Raw genomic sequence first — 19,540 nt, forward strand, 5'->3', positions numbered from 1 at the left:
TTATTTTATTGTTGCAAAAAATATAAAGAGCATTCCTAGAACATTATTATTTAGTTCCCAAAACAAAAACAGAAACCAAAAACTAATGGTAGGGGGACGTTCTGTGTTTGCTGGGAAGCCCCTGAAGCAAACGTAATACTTGGCTTTCAGAACTAATTTTTTTTTAATTGTTGTGGAATTATTCCTGAAGCAAGAAGAATCAGCAGACAATGAAATTGGACAATAACAACAAGCTGTTGATAAAATTATAATGAGTTTAATCAATCACTACATGAAGTACAAAAAATCATAAAAATTAAAACAAATGAGACAGATCTCTGAAAAACAATGAATGAGTTCAAATTAATATCAGATTAATGTCTCTGTTAAAAGTGTTACAGCCTCTTCTTCAGCTCCTGAACATGAAAGTGTTTTTCCAGTGCAATTTTTCTGGTGCTCTTCTTCAGAATGAGAAGGCAGAAGTGATTTCAGAACGAAGGCCCGAGTGAAACTCTTCCCGCATTGATCACATGTGTAAAGTTCCTCTCCGCTGTGGATCCTCATGAGATTCTTCAGACTTGATTTACATGTGAAGAGTTTTTTAGGCTTCTGTTTTTCCTTTCTCGTTCCCGTTCATCAGATCTAAAAGAAACATTAAATCATGTGAGATTTCAAATGAGAGAAAAATGTGAAATGAAAAGTGAAGCTCAAAGTCAAGATCACTGATGAGTTCAACAGTTATTTTAATCTCATCAAATCTGGTCAACAACTGCTGTGCACAATTATGATCTATTTTAATATCATGAAGATGATTTGTGTTATAAATAACTAGCTTGGTCATGAAACAATGTAAATCTGGTGAGCATCAGCATGTTCTTCATCATGAAGAATGAATGAGGAATCAAGAATAAACACCAACCTCTTTGTTCTTCAGTATCTTGATGTTTCATTCTGCAGGTTCTGGATCACTGGCGTTCTCTCTGTCCTCTCCTTCCAGATGCTTTCTGGCAGTTCTGCTAAAAACAAACAAGTTTCATTTCTTACAGACATGATGAGAGAGGAATCAATATTTCAGACTAAGTACTAAAGCTAATCACATGTTAAAAAAAAAATAGTGACCTTGAACATGTAACTTAACAGTGTTGTTCAATAAAACCCAAATGATTACTTACTTTGATACTTTATTTGAACCAATTATTGCTTGTTTTTGTATATTTGTATTTTAAAGGCTGTTGTTTCACTTGGATCTATCTTTGTTACCACATTTTGGTTTGATTGCTCGATTTATCAGTGGGATAATTGGTAAAATACTTTAAAACAAATTACTAAAATAATCGATAGCTGCAGCCCTACTTTACTTTTGCTTTAAAGGAATACTCCACCGTGTTTTCATATTAAACTATGTTTTCCCCTTAACTAAGACGAGTTGATACATACCTTTCTCGTCTCAGTGCGTGCACTTAATCGCTCAGGCGCGCGGTGACACTTTGAAAGCCCAGTTCATTCAATATGGGCCAAGCAGAGAAACAACCAAACACCTCCACGTTTTCCCTATTTAAATACAGTTACTCGCGTAGTGTAACTCGACCTAGGACGGTGACACAAAACAAAACGTTGCGCTTTTCTAAGCGTGTAAAATGGATAACTATATTGTATGGCGGAATACCATTGCAAGTGCTTGTAAGCACTTCGTCTTGGCGGAGTAATATCTTCACTCGTGAAAAATCCTCTCACCGGCCCCCGCTCCCTCTAGTGAAGATATTACTGCGCCAAGACGAAGTGCTTACAAGTACTTGCAATGGTATTCCGCCATACAATATAGTTATCCATTTTACACGCTTAGAAAAGCGCAACGTTTTGTTTTGTGTCACCGTCCTAGGTCGAGTTACACTACGCGAGTAACTGTATTTAAATAGGGAAAACGTGGAGGTGTTTGGTTGTTTCTCTGCTTGGCCCATATTGAATGAACTGGGCTTTCAAAGTGTCACCGCGCGCCTGAGCGATTAAGTGCACGCACTGAGACGAGAGAGGTATGTATCAACTCGTCTTAGTTAAGGGAAAAACATAGTTTAATATGAAAACACGGTGGAGTATTCCTTTAAAAAAGGATTTCATAGAAATTTGGATTTGTTTTTAAGTGGAAATGGCATATAAGTCAATAAGCGCTCCTCTGCCGCCATCTACTGTTTATAGTGCTAATTTAAATAAATATGTTGGTTTGCCAAGTATAAGTTTTCCTAAATTTTAAAACGTTTAGTTCTACAAATGGAGACGATCTTTGATAGATGAACAAATCATGTTTTTTGGTTATCACATTAAAAATAACGGTAACGCTTTAGATTACAGCCCGGAAAGTACTGTTTAATTAAGACGAATTTACAGCGTAACTTTCTGTAATTATAGTGTACCTATAAAGTACTTACATGTAAGAATAAGGAAACAACATGTACATTTTGGGGAATAAAGAGGTAACAACCAAGATAATTAACACATTTTTTATACTGTAAGTATTTTAGAATTAAGAGTTACTTACTCTACTATTATGATACAACAATCCTTAGTTTGGAAGCAATGTAGGGAGGAATTTACGAACCCGGAAAAGAATAACGTAAAAACATTTGACTATTTCTGCCACAATACCATGGTTACAGTTAGCATTACTACATTAAATCCATAGGGAATATTCATATTCGTATGAACGAAGAATGTCATATTCACCTAGGATGAACTATCCCTTTAAAATGCTTTCACTGACAAGCTGAGCATTAATTATCGCAGGTTATACGGTCGCTCAGCTTGTCAGTTAACTACGGCTCTTTGTAGTAAATGCCGCTCCATCTGAAAGCAGGTGATGGCGATTTACTACTAATCAAGGAACCGGCTTTACTGACGAGATGCGCCTAACAATGTCATGCGATATATTTCCCAGCCCTACAATGGATCTCCCAGCGCTGCGTAGTAACATTGTTGCGTGATCGAGATCGGCCCAGGAGTAAACCGCTGTCTGGTATTGCTCCGAGCTGATAAACTGTTTACGCTGCGCAGCTCAAATGAGTAGTGTGGTTTCATTCTGCTTTCATTTGCCACGTGATGTTTGCCATATGCGGCAGAAATGTAAGCTCCCTCGCACCGGCAGGAAAAAAAGTCGCAAAATGTGAACATTTACTCGCAGTCTAGACTCTAGAGACGTGTATAGTGCTTTTTTTCTGCTTTACATGAGCGCCACCTACTGTCAGAGAGCAAATTTGTGGTATTTCAACCACAAATTAGACATTCCTGTTGGTTGAACCCGAGTTAATAGATGCCAATCAATCAACAAAGTGTCCTGTGCTCACCACACACCAGCTATAGGTGGAGAGGAGAGATTTGGCTATAGAGTGATGTGTGTCTAACTTACACAGAAGAGACTTTGTTGCTCAGCACATGAACATAAACTACTTACTTATTTGAGTCAGGAAATATGATAAAAGCCTGTAAAACTGCTAAATTGATTGACAATAATGTTTTTCAAAATATAACATGGATAAATCATCAATGATAAAACTAAATAATTAGATAAATAGGCCTAACCTATCTTTATGAACCTCTACATGGAAATATCTACAACACCATAATATGTGAATCTAATTATAGTTTGACTTTATAAAAACTATAAATTGCAATAAAGTAATTCCATCATTAACATGTTAAAGATTTGTGTCTACAGAAACTACAGGCAATATTAAATGTTAGAATAGACATCAAGTTTAATAAGTAAATGTAATCTGCCAAAGATAAATGTCGGTAATATGCTAGCGGTACGGTACTATGCATTTATCATTTACCGAAATTGTCACTGAACAAATCAATGAATGAATCATTTTGGTGAATTAACTGAAAATGAACGATTCTCTGGAAAGAATTACAATTTCCACCACTAGTACACACACACACACACACACTACCATCACGGTTCGACACAGTTAGACAAGTGAGCTGAGAAAAAAAAAAAACTAAATGTATGTTATTTTCAAAACTCTAAAATTTCTACTGAAAATTCTATCTCTCTTTGGACTTCACAGGGTGACTACATCAGTATCAGAGTACAAATACTTACACATTACTTTTGGTTTACATATCACATATTTGATGCAAAAACTCGAAAAAATAAAATTTAAAAATAATAGGATTTCAATTTAGAAACAAGTCAAGCTTTTAATTTAATGCGAGGAAGAAATCAGTGTCTACTATTTTTGTACCAGTTTTTTGAAGAAGAACAACTTACTGTGATCTCAGACTGTGTTGATGTGGTTTCTCCTCTGCATGGATCTTCATGTGTCGCTTCAGTTGACTTTTAATAGAGAAACTCTTTCCACACTGATCACACGTGTGCGGCTTCTCTCCAGTGTGGATCATCTCATGTGTTTTCAGAGCTATTAAATGTCTGAATCTCTTGTCACAGTGTGAACACTTGTAAGGTTTTTCTCCAGTGTGGATCCTCTCATGTGTTTTCAGAGATGATGAGTGACTGAATCTCTTGTCACAGTGTGCACACTCGAAAGGTTTTTCTCCAGTGTGAATTCTCTGGTGCAATTTTAAATGTTCAGCTCTAGTAAAAGTCTTCTCACACTCAAAGCACATGTACTCTCTCACACCAGTGTGGATTTTCTGATGTTTATGTAAATGACTCAGCTGTGAAAAACTCTTTCCACACACAGAACATGAATGCGGCTTCTCCTTCGAATGAACTGTCAGGTGTGACTTCAGCTGTGATGCCCTAAGAAATGTTTTCCCACACTGATCACATGTGAACGGCTTCTCTCCGGTATGGATCCTCATGTGAACATTAAGGTGTGCTAATTGACTGAAACTCTTCCCACATTGATTGCATGTGAATGGCTTCTCTCCGGTGTGGATCCTCATGTGAAAATTAAGGTGTGCTAATTGACTGAAACTCTTCCCACATTGATTGCATGTGAATGGCTTCTCTCCAGTGTGAACTCTCATGTGAATCTTAAGAGATTTTTTGTTTGAGAATCTCTTTTCACACTGATCACACATGAACGGCTTCTCTCCGGTGTGGATTCTCATGTGACTTTCAAGGTTAGTTGACTGGCTGAAACTATTCCCGCACTGATCACATGTGAACAGCTTCTCTCCGGTGTGGATCCTCATGTGAACATTAAGGTTTGCTAAATGACTGAAACTATTCCCACATTGATTGCATGTGAATGGTTTCTCTCCGGTGTGGATCCTCATGTGAACATTAAGGTGTGCTAATTGACTGAAACTATTCCCACATTGATTGCATGTGAATGGTTTCTCTCCGGTGTGGATCCTCATGTGAACATTAAGGTGTGCTAATTGACTGAAACTATTCCCACATTGATTGCATGTGAATGGCTTCTCTCCGGTGTGGATCATCATGTGAGCATTAAGGTGTGTTGATTGACTGAAACTATTCCCACATTGATTGCATGTGAACGGCTTCTCTCCAGTGTGAACTCTCATGTGAATCTTAAGATAATTTTTGTTTGAGAATCTCTTTTCACACTGATCACATGTGAACGGCTTCTCTCCGGTGTGGATCCTCATGTGAATATTAAGGTTTGATGAAAGACTGAAACTCTTCCCACATTGATGGCATGAGAACGGCTTCTCTCCAGTATGAACTCTCATGTGATGCTCAAGACTTTGTTTGGTTGATAAACTCTTTCCACACTGAGTGCAGGTGAAAGATTTCTTGGCTCTTCTTTTCTTTAAAAATGTCTTTTTAGTCTTTGAGCGACTCAAAGGTTTTCCTCCAGGTTTGACATGATGTTCCTCCTCCACTTCACTCAGTTCTTCACTCTCCTCGCTCTCTTCCATCGGGTCTGAAATCAAAGAAAAACTAATTTTAAAATTTTCTAAATAATAAAAATAATTAAAAGAGATAAATATGGAGAGAATTATATTATAATTGTATTTATATATTATAAATTTGATTAAATGTCCCTGAAACTTTCCATGAGAAAGCTACACTGATCTTCCAGTTATTATTTTGTAAACATTATAGGCACAAATCCCATGTTTCTGTTGTGAGAACTATTAAATATGTTTGATCAATGACACAATCATCTAACATGAAATTAACATTTAACGTACAGTATGGCATTTTTTGCCACTAGGGGTCACTAACCTCTTTACAATAACAAAGGCGTAGATTGATGACGCAACATTTGCTAAGAATTATGGATCTTATCGTCAACGTCAAGCCGACCGATCTAATAATGTTTATGGATGACTGAATACATAAATGCTTTAATCATGACTGTGATATGAAGCAGTTCGGGATTGCTAAGAGACAGCTATCAGCTCCACACGCGACGCGAGTCCCGCAGATATAAAATAAATATGGACATTTAATTTTACCGAACTACACGCAGAATTACTACTCACAGGTCAGTTTATTAGACAAATTAAACTTGTGAGGTAACGCAGCACTGTTTCACTTGGTCTAACATTAACACATACATTTCAACACACTCAAATGCAGTTTAGTGTGATAGTGTAGTTTGTCTGTATGAGACTAGCAGTAAACTACAGGGTGGGCCATTTATATGGATACACCGTAATAACATGGGAATGTTTGGTGATATTAAAGTCCTGTTTAATAAAGTATATTAGTATATGTGAGGGGGCAAACTCCTCAAGATGGGTGGTGACCATGGTGGCCATTTAGAAGTCGGCCATCTTGGATACAATATCACCAACCTTTCCCATGTTATTACGGTGTATCCATATAAATGGCCCACCCTGTAGATCAACATTAGAATAACATACAGATCATATTCTGACATTTTATCATTGTTGAACTATAAAACATTGATTAGTTTTATGTAAATGTGCTCACCTGTTTAATAAAGTACATGTAGAAGCAGTCGAAGTCTCGGACGTGGAGCTCTCGTTTATATACTGTCTAGGGGAGCTCCAGGCATCTCGAAAACACCGCACTTATATTGATTCTCGTTTAAGTTCTCCTTTTTTATCCAAAGTCTGCTTGCCATGGTCCATAATGTTTGAACGAAACAACAACAGCGTGCAAATAGACATTGCGAACTACACAGTCAACGTGATCTCATGAGAATACGTTTGTATTTTTACGTAAAGTGTAGTTCTACCATACGTACATTTATTTACGTTTTATACACACAGAAACGTATAATACTGACGTATTTACAGCACTAAAACATATAATATTTACGTATTGACAGCACAAAAATGTAATTTATTTACGTATTAACAACTTTACCTACGCACAAATTAGTACGTATTCCTTAACTTATGCATATTAAAATCGTGCCATTAATGTTTTGACTCTATTGCATTCAATTGTCTTTTCAATTAAATTTTCAGTCGCATTTATTTATACAGTTTAACGTTAACATTACTCATATAATAACGTTACTCATAAATAATAACATTTCGCTCTGTTCGTGCCTTCTGCTGCAAACTCGTTTCGGAGGATTTAGCCTACATGGTGTTAAACAAGAATACACTTTAAAACCTTAAAAATACCTTCTTTAATCGTTTACCATTTTGTAATATTTGGTTTAGGCTATTTACTGTGAGACACAAAAGGCATTTTCTCCTAGACCCATAATACACTAAAACAAAACATAAATTCACAAAAGTCATCAATTTTATTAGCTTGATGTAATCCAAATCTTTAGAATCCATACGTTTGCAAGAAACAGATCCAAATCCAGTGATCTTCATCCATTCTCAGCAGAGACCGTAAACATCAAATCCCGCGCTCGTAGTGAATTCAAATTCAAAAATTGTGCCCGAAGCGTTACAACATGTTTTACGGCAGTGATATCAAACGCTCATTGGCTCTCGCATACTTCGTCACAGATTGCGACATGCCGTGTTTAAGTTGGTGTGCTACATTTGAAATGGAGAAGCGCGCGCGCCGTCACAGAGCGACCAGCTCTGAACCAGAACCGAAAGTAGATTAACATTTTCATGGATTAATAATTTAAATTCTGGTCTGTAACGTTACCTCATACACAACTATTATATACTGCCAGAGAGGACTGCGACACATCATCATGTGAACGACTTTTGGTACCGGTTTTGACATTTTCTCAAAAATAAATTATTGTGATTATACGTGTCTGTCTGTTGTGTTTCTTTATAATTGTAACATTAGCCTAACGTTACATAGTTTTAAGAAATATTCGTAAATAGTTTACGTTTTTTAGCTGAAAAAACGTAATAATGGTACGTTTAAACGTTGCAGATACGTCCATATTATACGTTTCAGCATAGTAAAAACGTACAAATAAGTACGTTTTCTATCTTTGAAAATTACGTATTAATACTGTAAGGACATTAGCTCTAAGGGGAAATATTAATAATAATCCATAATTACCAATTATGATTAATTATTAATATTTGGGTCAGTTAATCAGATTAACTTTGAGGTAAGCCAAAGTAATATTGCAATCAATTAATCAGTTCCAAAGAACTCTTTGATTATTCATTTATTCTAAGGAAAATGTATTGTTCATGGTCGCTGAAAGATAATTATTCCTTATGTACAGCAATTAGCATGTAGCAAGATCAAAATCGTAAAAGGGACTTTGTATGCAAACAGAGGATCAGAAACCAAATTCATAATCGTGCACAAATTTTATTAACTAAATCACAAACATAACTAACACTAAACAAACATAAATACATTCATACATTCATACATACATGCATAGGTAAAGGGGTGAGTGGTGTGGAACAGGAAATAGAACTATGGAATAAGATCTCAGTATGAGAAGAAGAACCATCAGCTTATTTCATAGCAATCTCATCAAAGAATACTTGCATGGCAGTTGCAATCGTGGAAAATTCTTGGATTGGATTGGATTCGTTGATTGGGTCTATGGCCTTGAAGAAAAGCATGGTGGCTTCGAGCACATGGCTGTTGTGAGTCGAAGCCTGCTGTCCTGGCTTGAAGACCAGGAGTGGATCGTTGAGCCAGTGATGGTAAAGTTGCAGTTGTTTTCTAGATTGAAGAAAAGTCTGACTCCTTTTTGGAGTATGAAAGCATGGCAGGCATTGCTCAGGCCTGTTTGGGCCCAGGGAGCTGGGCCCAAGTGGGGGGGGAAGGGGTCCAGCCCCTCCCCCAGTAACAGCAGAAGCTGCCTTGTTGTCGGATGAGAAGCGTTGAGAAGAGAGAGAGCGGTCACTGTGGTCAGTCTCTAATAAAGCCTGAGAAATGGCCACCCCTCTCTGGGTTTGCTGTACCAATGAGAAGGGTGGACTGTCTGGCGGGAGTTTCTTCTGTCACCAGGATTTACAAGCCTTTGTCTTAAGCGTGCTCACTCGGACTGGCATGCTGGATTGGTGTTTAATGACACTACTAAGGAAGATTCTTAGTAATTCTAATGTGTTGCACAGCTATTGGCATATCATGTACACAATCATTTCGATCTTCAAAGCACCAATTTATCGAGACCAAACATGGTTACATAGACAGTTGGTCTTGTAATAACTACATAGTATCAAAGAGATCATAGTATCAACAGAATTATTAAAAGACAAAACACACAACAGTAAATCATTCTCAAAATGTTCTGGAATGCCTGTTCATTTCATGTCAGTCAGTTCATCAATAAATGAATGCAGGAGAGTTTGTTCTGATATCTGTGGCAGAGTTAGTTACTTGTTAGCATTCCTGAGAGTCATAAAACATCCTATCTGATCGCGGCCATGGCAACCAGGCCCCTTTCACCCCGCCTGGGGGTTGGGACCCTGCTCTCGGATGGAAGTTTTAAAGATTGGTGTGTGCATATGGCAAATAATTGTGTCTGATTTGTCTCAGTCGCTACAGATTCCCCCCCTTTCGGTCGTTGTTGTCCCTCTCAAGGACAACCACGAACGATGTTGAAAGTGCAGAAAGATCAGACACTGTCATACAAGGCTGGAAGGCCATGGTGGCCTCTGGTTGCTGGTGTTTCCTGGAGCGGTGGTCGTTCCACCAGGTGTTGTAGACAGTAGCCAAGTACTGGTCTTTGAGTTGGTGCAGCAGGTGCCGAGGCAGCAGGTGCCTTGACAGGGTGTCACCGGTCATTCTGAAGTTAATTAGTTTCGGGGCAGGTGTTTGCCTGTGGTTGCAGGAAGGGGTTAGGGCTCTATGTAGCATAGAGAGGTTTTCAGGCCGACCTAGTGCTGGTGGCAGGAGGTCAGAAGGTAGTCTGAAGAATTGAAGTGTTGCTCCGTCCTTATGGCAGTGCTGATGTGAGCTTGCCTAAGCTGGGGTAGGCAAGGAGTCAGATGCTTGTATTTTACAGGACTCCTCGGGTGAGTCCTGTTCAGGGAGCTGGTTTGCGTGTGTCAGCAGCTCCTGTAGCTCTGAGTCAGGTGTGTCCAGCTGTCCTTGTGGAGCCTCCGATTGACACCTGTGTGAATGGTGTGGAGGAGGATGTTGTCGTTGACAGCCTATGGTCATTTTGTGGTGTTTGCAGGTGGAGGGTGCTGTCCTCCATGGCTTCTCCAAAAGCTTGACTGTTACCTGGGTTACCTGGACAGTTCTGCGCTGGTGCTGGGCATGCTCAGTCCAGCTGCGTTGAATCTGGTTTGAAACTCAGTCTCTAGCTGGTGTGTGAGGCTTTGAGCACAGGTCCGCTCCTTGTGGGACGCTGTGATCTTTATAGAAGGTTGTGTACCTTCTGTTTCCCACCCAAAAGGTGGGGTAAGGAGATGATACTCTTGATCAGCCTGGTGAGGCTATAACTCTAGCTTGGGTCATGGGTCGTTGGTCCTCTTCTCTCAAGGTTCAGTAACGTTTGGCTCTGGTGCTGTAGGATGTCAGCAGCCTTGGTGGAACAGTGTTCCTTGTGAGGGCTTGTCAGTTCTTTCGGTCTCCTGTCTGGTTAGGGTCAGATTGAACAGAGGATCTGCGACATTTTTGACACCCTAGGGTTGAGAGGCTAATGCATGACCCTAAAGAGTTCAGAGCTAAGGTTTGATAGGTTAGCTAGGTATGTAGCATAAAGCTAGGTGTTTATGTGTAGCTTGTCAAGTGTGTCTTGTATCCTTATCATCTTAGCTGTGGGTGTTAGTGTTAGTAGACCTTTTTTTTTTTTTAAAAGGGCATAAGCCAAGAGGAAATAAATGACTTAAGATGGTTCTTATGGCTAAATTATTTCTCTGGACTTAACTGGTTGTTCACAACGGGCTTGGCGAAGTGAATGATAGTAGGAAAAGGACAGTTTTCCTATTCAGATTATGCTTATTATCAATCCTCAGGACTATAGTTATGCCCTAGTAATCGTTGAGATTACTTGTTTTGCAGGGTCATAAAAATGAGTGCACTTGTTGAAAATAAACAAAATCACAAGTAAAGGTCTCTGGTTCCTTTCTGGGCCCTATGGGGACTGGAACCACATTAGAACAAGAGGGGAAATGTAAATAAATCAAATAAATGAAAGAATAGACAAGTGAATAGCTGACGGCTATTATCAAAGTAAAATAATAAATAAAAAGGACTTAAATAAGTGATAAAAACAGCAGGAATCATCTAAAATTGGGAATAATCAATGGCACGAGTGGCTAAACTTTGCACTGTGCACAGCACAAGCTGTAGAAAAAGGCTTCAAGTAAATGATGCTAACCGCTAACTGTAGCAGTTATAATTTAGCTTGGTCTAAGCTGAACGGACGCTAGGTTAGGTTGGCTTAGCTCTCTAGGCTGATTTGTTTACAATATGACGTTATGCGTTTGCACTTCCTGTGACAAGTCGTTGTCAAGGGAACCATGTCAGAGCAATTCAACAGTCTATGACGAATGTCTGTACATTTGAAATGAGTCATACATGTTTAAACAAGTTAAAATGTGGCGCCTATACTTTGAGTCTTTCCAAAACTTGATGTTACATTCAGTAAAATGCAAATGTGGTTTGGCATTTGAAACTTTTACTCATGTAATGCTTCTCTTTACTTTAAACAACTTCTTCTAATTGTTTGAAAGTGAGGAAATGGATTTGCTGTAAGTTAAAGCTTTCCTAAGCATACAAGGTTACGTCCATCTCATGCATAAATATTGACTTTCAGCGAGTGAAACAATCTTGATCACTAAGTAGCTCTGCTTGTAGATGCAGCCCAAAATCTAGATGAATTACATCAATCTAACAATAATTTGTAAGGCCTTTACATTGTAGAAAGGAGGGGACATCACCCAAGTCTACTTGTATATAACACTGTACTGAGATTTCTTCGTCCGAACAGATTAAATAATGCTGCACTTTGGATTTCTCCAGTCAAGGCAGAATAATAAATACCGGCACAGCATGCCGCTGAGTTGAGCTTCCTTTGTCAAACAGACTTAAGCTTTAATGCTGAAATTGCCGATACTAGTTAAAAATCTATGACTTTTTATTCTTAGTAGAGATGTCGATTACAGCTATCGTTTTATCTGCACTTAAACAAGCCAGTAACTAGTGATCAAAGTGCGTATCTCAGGTTGTATCCTATTTGGATTGCAATGATCAAATGTCTGTATGGTTCGAAAGCAGTGCATAGTCTGTTGGCGCGTTGGGCTTACGTATGCATTCAAGATTTTCTTTAAGTCAGTAAAATTCTAATTTTACTAATGCCGCTTCCTGCTTCTTTTGAGCACACATTTTCATCTACTTTAAAAGTCCTATGTCCTATGCTGACTATGAACTTTGTAGCAGCGGTTTGCATTATGGTCGGGCTGTGTGTCTTCTGATCTTTGCCGTTCAGAGTCAGTGGGGTTTATGAACCCTTTCTGATGAGGCCTCGTGTGTTAAAGGCATTCTGCGTCAGGTCACACATTGTTGAGTGGGCATTGCATGGAGCTGCCATGAATGGTGACTAACTGGTTTTGGAGAAAAAGGTTCTTGGAGCATCGCTTCATGTGTCGTTTCAGGGTTTGTCTGAATTAAACCTTTTCCTCTGCGCCTGCAGAGCCTCTCAGGACACTGGCGGGTGACTGTCGAGCCAAGGGTTTGACTCCTCCCCCCCTTTGTACAGGGCTGGGGGAGCTTATGCGGCTGATGTGAAGTTTAGCTTTAGCAAACTTTAGAAGTTTATGTGAAGTCCATTTGCAGGTGGTTGGACTGTTTCAGTTCTGTTCAGGGTCACATTCTGTTTGTCTATAATGTTGCAGCATTGTTGAGTCAGTGTTTGGACTTCAGCTCTGACTGGACACTTATGGCTTTAGTGTCTCTCTTTGAGCTCAACCAGTTTTTTAAGGTCATTTACCTCCTGTTTAAGGCCTGAGGGAGCGTGGCTAAGGAGAAGATGATGCTGGTCAGCTCTTGGTGACTCAGGCTGGGTGTCAGACGTCCGCTTTCGTTGTCGTCTAACGGTTCCCTTCTCTGCCTCGGCAGGTCGTTGTCTGCTTCAGGCTGGAGGATGTCGAGGACGTGGCTCTGCCGGTTTCCAGGTGGTTCTGGTGGGTGGCAGGGCTGGATGTCTGAGGCCTACTGGCATACTTTGTGGGAACACAAGAGAGAAGTGACAAAGGCCAATGCAAGTTTCTACAGAGGTGGCTCTGTGGGCCATTAAATTTAGTGTTGGTGAGCACACAACAAAAGGGTTTTGAGTATTCAAGTTGATGTGCTTTAAGCAGCATCGACTGATGACTGGCCTCTTACATGTCCTAAAACTATTACTCAAAACTGATGGTTCTTTTCACGTTTTACTACGAGAGTAGCAAATAGAGAAAAACAAAATAGAAACAATAGAAATCTGAAAGGGAAGGGAAGGTGTGTTCTACCTATTTAAGTTTAGCTAGGAGACATAGGTAAACAGGTGTCACGTATGGGTTAAGCTGCTGTAAGACGAAGCTAGCAGGGACACATCAAACATCAGACAAAAAGGTCAAAAGAAGAAGAAACAGCGGGAAGTGTCTCCCGTTCTGTCTTTTGCCTACTGTGCGTTTACGTTAACCGTACTTCATGTACTTAACTTGGTGCTAAGGAGTGAGGAGGGTTAAAGCACAGACAGGGGTTAGGATTCTAATGACCTGGGTCGTTACAGAAACAACAGTTGCTATAATTACTGTAATCCTATAGAGAGAGGGAAGATGTCGATAGGAAGTACATAAGATAAGGTATAAGTAAAGGTAGAATGTCCTTATAGCTCAAAACCAAAGGAAAGGGAAACAATTGATTTAGTTAAATCTCAAATTTAGTTAAACTTTATTTAGCTGAATATGGAAATTCAGGCTAAAATAAAGTAAGTAAATAAATTGAATAAAATCAAAATCAAAGTAAACAGGGATTGTCCTCATAGCCCTGGTAACTAAAAGGGAAATTGAATAAGCAAATTGATTTAATTAAATCTCAAATTTAATTAAATTCAACTTAACTGAATAGGAATATTCAGGCTCATCAGGTGTAAATACACACACACACAAAAATAGGGGTAGACTTAAGTCGAAATAAATGAAACACAAATAAAACCAAGGTATCTGGGTTTCAACTAAAGTGAAACCAAAAAGGGGGGGTCGAGAGAGAGAGAGAGAGAGAGAGAGAGAGAGAGAGAGACAGAAATAGAGAGAGGGCGGAGTAGTTTAAACCGCCTATGATACGTGCTTCGTGAAGCTCGGAAACCGGTGTGAATCATTTGTCTCAAATCAGTGATTCTGAGCATGTATCAGACTGTTAAAGTCACAGGATTTCAGTAAACGGGCTTTGTTGCGCGTCATAGATATTTAGAAATTATTCTAAATTTCAACGGTTCGTGAAACAATGTGTATTTGATTTCTATGTGATCTTGTATCACTTTATAGATTCGTACACATTTAATGACACATTTGATAAAAGGAAGAGGCGAATTTAATAGTCTCTTTCATAAACGAGCCCTACAGTTTATTAAATTATTGTGCCTTGAAAGACACCTCATAGTATTAGATAGTTTGTGCGTTGCTATAACATGCTTACACCTTTGATCAAACCTTTGCGATTGGTTTGTTAAAGGTGTTTCATTACGCTGAGTTCTCTACACTTACACTGTTCTGACCAGCAGGGGTCGCCAAAGAGGGCGCTTCAAAACAAAGAATCATTTGTGATGCAATTGACTCCTTTGATTCAAAGACTCGAGAAGCTTTGACTCTTGTGTTCAAAACACTACCCCTTTGTTTCAAGGGCCACGCTCCAAAGTCTGTAGTCTTTGGTTTAAAGGTTACACTTTACGCTCGCACGTGTCTAAGTTTTAGTCAGTGCTAAAAGCTATCACTCGAGGTAAAGGGGCTTGTATGCGCGTAGGGTTGCTAGCGAGCTGGCTTTGGCTACACGCATTCACTTGTTTACACAAGGGGTCTGTGAGATTGGTGCTGTTCTTCACGTAAACAGAAGTGCCTGCTCGCACTTCAGACACACTGCCAACCAGCAACACAAGTCGAACGGAGCAGCGTTCGCATTGTGCTGAAGGTTTGCACTGAGTCAGAGATTGTCTAGTTTAGACACATGACGTTGCATGTAAGTGATTCTTTCACAAATCAAACAGCACCGTTCTTTCACAGACAATGGCAAATTCCTAGTTAGCTAGGCTAGAATTTATACCACTAAATCGACGCGATTGTTTCATATGTGCGGTTTAGCAGTTTAATATGAATACAATGACGTGACGAATAATAATAAGGCCTTAAATCGGTGAGGAGGAACATCGCTCAAACACCTTAAAAACTGCTGAAAATGGGGATTTCTTCGCCCATCTCAGACTAATTTGTTCTGGTACCATCTATACGTGCGGCTAATCTGAGATTTCTTCGTCAGAGAAGGCTTACGATCACTTTAGAACTGAAATTAGGGTTGCTTTGCTAATATCAGGAACCATTTATACCGGCGGCTAATCTGAGATTTCTTCGTCAGAGAAGGCTTACGCTCGATTTATATCCGAAATTAGGATTTCTTCGCTAAAATCAGAAGTTTCTTATTGTACGATTTAAACATGCATAATAGCATTGAGAAACTTTCTGCCATTCGTAGGAAGGCATATTCAAACAATAGTTTTGCTGATTTTATCAGAAACTTGTACGTGCATGTATGAGATGTTAATAAAAACTTATGGGACAACATATGATTGATTAATGTCTGCTTGCATACAATGTTTAATACAATTCCCAAGATTCTCCACCATATGTAAGGACATTAGCTCTAAGGGGAAATATTAATAATAATCCATAATTACCAATTATGATTAATTATTAATATTTGGGTCAGTTAATCAGATTAACTTTGAGGTAAGCCAAAGTAATATTGCAATCAATTAATCAGTTCCAAAGAACTCTTGATTATTCATTTATTCTAAGGAAAATGTATTGTTCATGGTCGCTGAAAGATAATTATTCCTTATGTACAGCAATTAGCATGTAGCAAGATCAAAATCGTAAAAGGGACTTTGTATGCAAACAGAGGATCAGAAACCAAATTCATAATCGTGCACAAATTTTATTAACTAAATCACAAACATAACTAACACTAAACAAACATAAATACATTCATACATTCATACATACATGCATAGGTAAAGGGGTGAGTGGTGTGGAACAGGAAATAGAACTATGGAATAAGATCTCAGTATGAGAAGAAGAACCATCAGCTTATTTCATAGCAATCTCATCAAAGAATACTTGCATGGCAGTTGCAATCGTGGAAAATTCTTGGATTGGATTGGATTCGTTGATTGGGTCTATGGCCTTGAAGAAAAGCATGGTGGCTTCGAGCACATGGCTGTTGTGAGTCGAAGCCTGCTGTCCTGGCTTGAAGACCAGGAGTGGATCGTTGAGCCAGTGATGGTAAAGTTGCAGTTGTTTTCTAGATTGAAGAAAAGTCTGACTCCTTTTTGGAGTATGAAAGCATGGCAGGCATTGCTCAGGCCTGTTTGGGCCCAGGGAGCTGGGCCCAAGTGGGGGGGGAAGGGGTCCAGCCCCTCCCCCAGTAACAGCAGAAGCTGCCTTGTTGTCGGATGAGAAGCGTTGAGAAGAGAGAGAGCGGTCACTGTGGTCAGTCTCTAATAAAGCCTGAGAAATGGCCACCCCTCTCTGGGTTTGCTGTACCAATGAGAAGGGTGGACTGTCTGGCGGGAGTTTCTTCTGTCACCAGGATTTACAAGCCTTTGTCTTAAGCGTGCTCACTCGGACTGGCATGCTGGATTGGTGTTTAATGACACTACTAAGGAAGATTCTTAGTAATTCTAATGTGTTGCACAGCTATTGGCATATCATGTACACAATCATTTCGATCTTCAAAGCACCAATTTATCGAGACCAAACATGGTTACATAGACAGTTGGTCTTGTAATAACTACATAGTATCAAAGAGATCATAGTATCAACAGAATTATTAAAAGACAAAACACACAACAGTAAATCATTCTCAAAATGTTCTGGAATGCCTGTTCATTTCATGTCAGTCAGTTCATCAATAAATGAATGCAGGAGAGTTTGTTCTGATATCTGTGGCAGAGTTAGTTACTTGTTAGCATTCCTGAGAGTCATAAAACATCCTATCTGATCGCGGCCATGGCAACCAGGCCCCTTTCACCCCGCCTGGGGGTTGGGACCCTGCTCTCGGATGGAAGTTTTAAAGATTGGTGTGTGCATATGGCAAATAATTGTGTCTGATTTGTCTCAGTCGCTACAATACCTACGTATTAACAATGAGACCAGGCTGACACAGTTGTCCACGTCTGTCGCTTTGGTTACTATCAGAGGGCTCTGGTTCATAGCTCTGGTTGCCATGGCAGCACGAGCAGAAACCAGGGACAACGCGGATATGACGTCATTGGCGGCGACAAAAACGGAAATAAAGAAACGGGACGTTTCTCGAATTAAATTACAAATTTCTCCTGGTTTGAAAGTTGTTGGAAACAGTCAGGATAATGCAAGTACACAACTAAAAAAAAAATATATAACATAGATATAGTGATTTTTGCTATTTTTAAAGCAAAAAAGTTACATATTGTGCCTTTAAAATACACAATACTGACATATTTTGACACCAACATTTAGATTGATATATAGTTATGTTAAAAACTACTAAAAAGTTTGAATTATTAAGGGCCGTTCACACTAAACTTCTACTTCCATCGACTTCACACACATGTGAAAGTGTGACACAAGAAACACAAGATCAAGTGAATTTCACTGCGAGAAAGAACACAAATGTTTGCAGTAAACGGAGTAGATTGTAAATTTGTTCATTTTGGAAAATATTATTTGTTACACATGTTTTAAATATACACACAAAATTCAGGTCAAATTCTGGTAAAATTGTTACAAATTATAAACCATATATAAAATAAATGTAAAATAAAACAGTTAAAATACTTAAATTGAGTTTGACCTGATGTTGACAATCAATAAGAAACCTCCCTTTACCGACCATTTGTATAAACTTTTGCAGCCATTTCATAGTTGAACTGTTTATCTAAATGTGATTGAATGTTTCTAACATGAATGTTCTTCAAGCATCATGAATGAATGAATGAATAATAAACACCAACCTCTTTGTTCTTCAGGATCTTCAGTGTGTTTCATTCTGCAGGGTTCTGGATCACTCATGTTCTCACTGTCCTCTTTAATAAACTCAGTCTTTGCAGATTTCAGCTCTTCCTGATGCTCTGATGCTCGTCTTCACTTGCAGCTGATGGGAATTTACAGCATTTATTGGAGAATTGATGTGGGAGGAGCTACACTGATGATGTGACTGCTGTGGGAGGAGCTTCACTGATGATGTGACTGCTGTGGGAGGAGCTGATCTGCCAAAATCTAAAATACATAGCTGCCAACATTTGAGTTTAGCTTGGAGTGAGATTTATTTTAGTCACTAACATTTTAGTAACTAAACTGAATTTTATTAGGTTTAGTGACAACATATTCCAATGTTTACATGGTACAATTTCTGGTAAGCTACGCTCTTTTATTATTTCAATTAAATTAAATTATTGCGATTTGATTTAATATTGACTAATTTAGATAAATATTAGGTAGGCTACACAAGATAGGCCTTAATTTTTCTCAAGAAAAAAAACAACAACAACTCACCTAATGCTGTAACAATTCAGAGAGCCCTATCAGCTGGTAGTAGGCTATTTAAGGTTAAAAATAATTAAATATAATGCATTTTTTTTATTATAATAACAACTTTATTTAATGAAATAAGTAAAAATATAATAAATATGTAATATAGAACACATATTTTGCAAAATACTCTCTATAGCTCTTTTTTTTCTTGCCAACTACGTGCTATAGCCAATATTATGTTCATTAAATGGCTTTCCTGAGGTAAATGTGACATAATTGTTCTCCAGCTATGTTATTGACCTCTTCACGCTGATGAAAAACACTGATTGATCGATATTATGTATGAGAAATTTACATTTCGGTAAGTTGTACTGTATCCTTCAACAGTGTTCGTGTTTTTTTACTATTAGCTAGAAGAGATGATCGGTTGGTTCACTAGGGATCTGTCACGTAACATTTACAAGCGCCAAAACAGTATTTATTGTTTGAATTTCGTAATAAAATAATAAAATTGACAGAATCTTAGAGCTGAGATTTTTTTATATCA

General features: G+C 38.6%; 1 protein-coding gene across 1 annotated transcript; it reads right to left on the reverse strand.

The window, feature by feature from the left end:
- Positions 1-238: 238 nt before the first annotated feature.
- LOC308690240 (uncharacterized protein) lies at positions 239-18,603 on the reverse strand. Its single transcript, XM_081364596.1, has 4 exons — positions 18,474-18,603; positions 4,244-5,831; positions 899-995; positions 239-621 (listed from the first exon to the last, which is right to left on the reverse strand). Exons 1-3 carry the CDS (start codon positions 18,529-18,531, stop codon positions 926-928), a joined length of 1,716 nt encoding a protein of 571 aa, XP_081220722.1. The 5' UTR covers positions 18,532-18,603; the 3' UTR covers positions 239-621; positions 899-925.
- Between the last annotated feature and the right edge of the window lie 937 nt (positions 18,604-19,540).

This window comes from Scardinius erythrophthalmus (genome assembly GCF_964197995.2).
Source record: "Scardinius erythrophthalmus genome assembly, chromosome: 1".
Classification (NCBI taxonomy): Eukaryota; Metazoa; Chordata; class Actinopteri; order Cypriniformes; family Leuciscidae; genus Scardinius; species Scardinius erythrophthalmus.

Excerpts from the sequence above, each read along its gene's own strand:
- LOC308690240 (XM_081364596.1), bottom strand. The coding sequence starts at position 18,531 with ATGAGTGATCCAGAACCCTGCAGAATGAAACACACTGAAGATCCTGAA. Across the intron at positions 5,832-18,473 it reads AGATCCTGAAGAACAAAGAG|ACCCGATGGAAGAGAGCGAG; the intron begins GTTGGTGTTTAT and ends CTTTGATTTCAG. Across the intron at positions 996-4,243 it reads CAACACAGTCTGAGATCACA|CAGAACTGCCAGAAAGCATC; the intron begins GTAAGTTGTTCT and ends GTTTGTTTTTAG.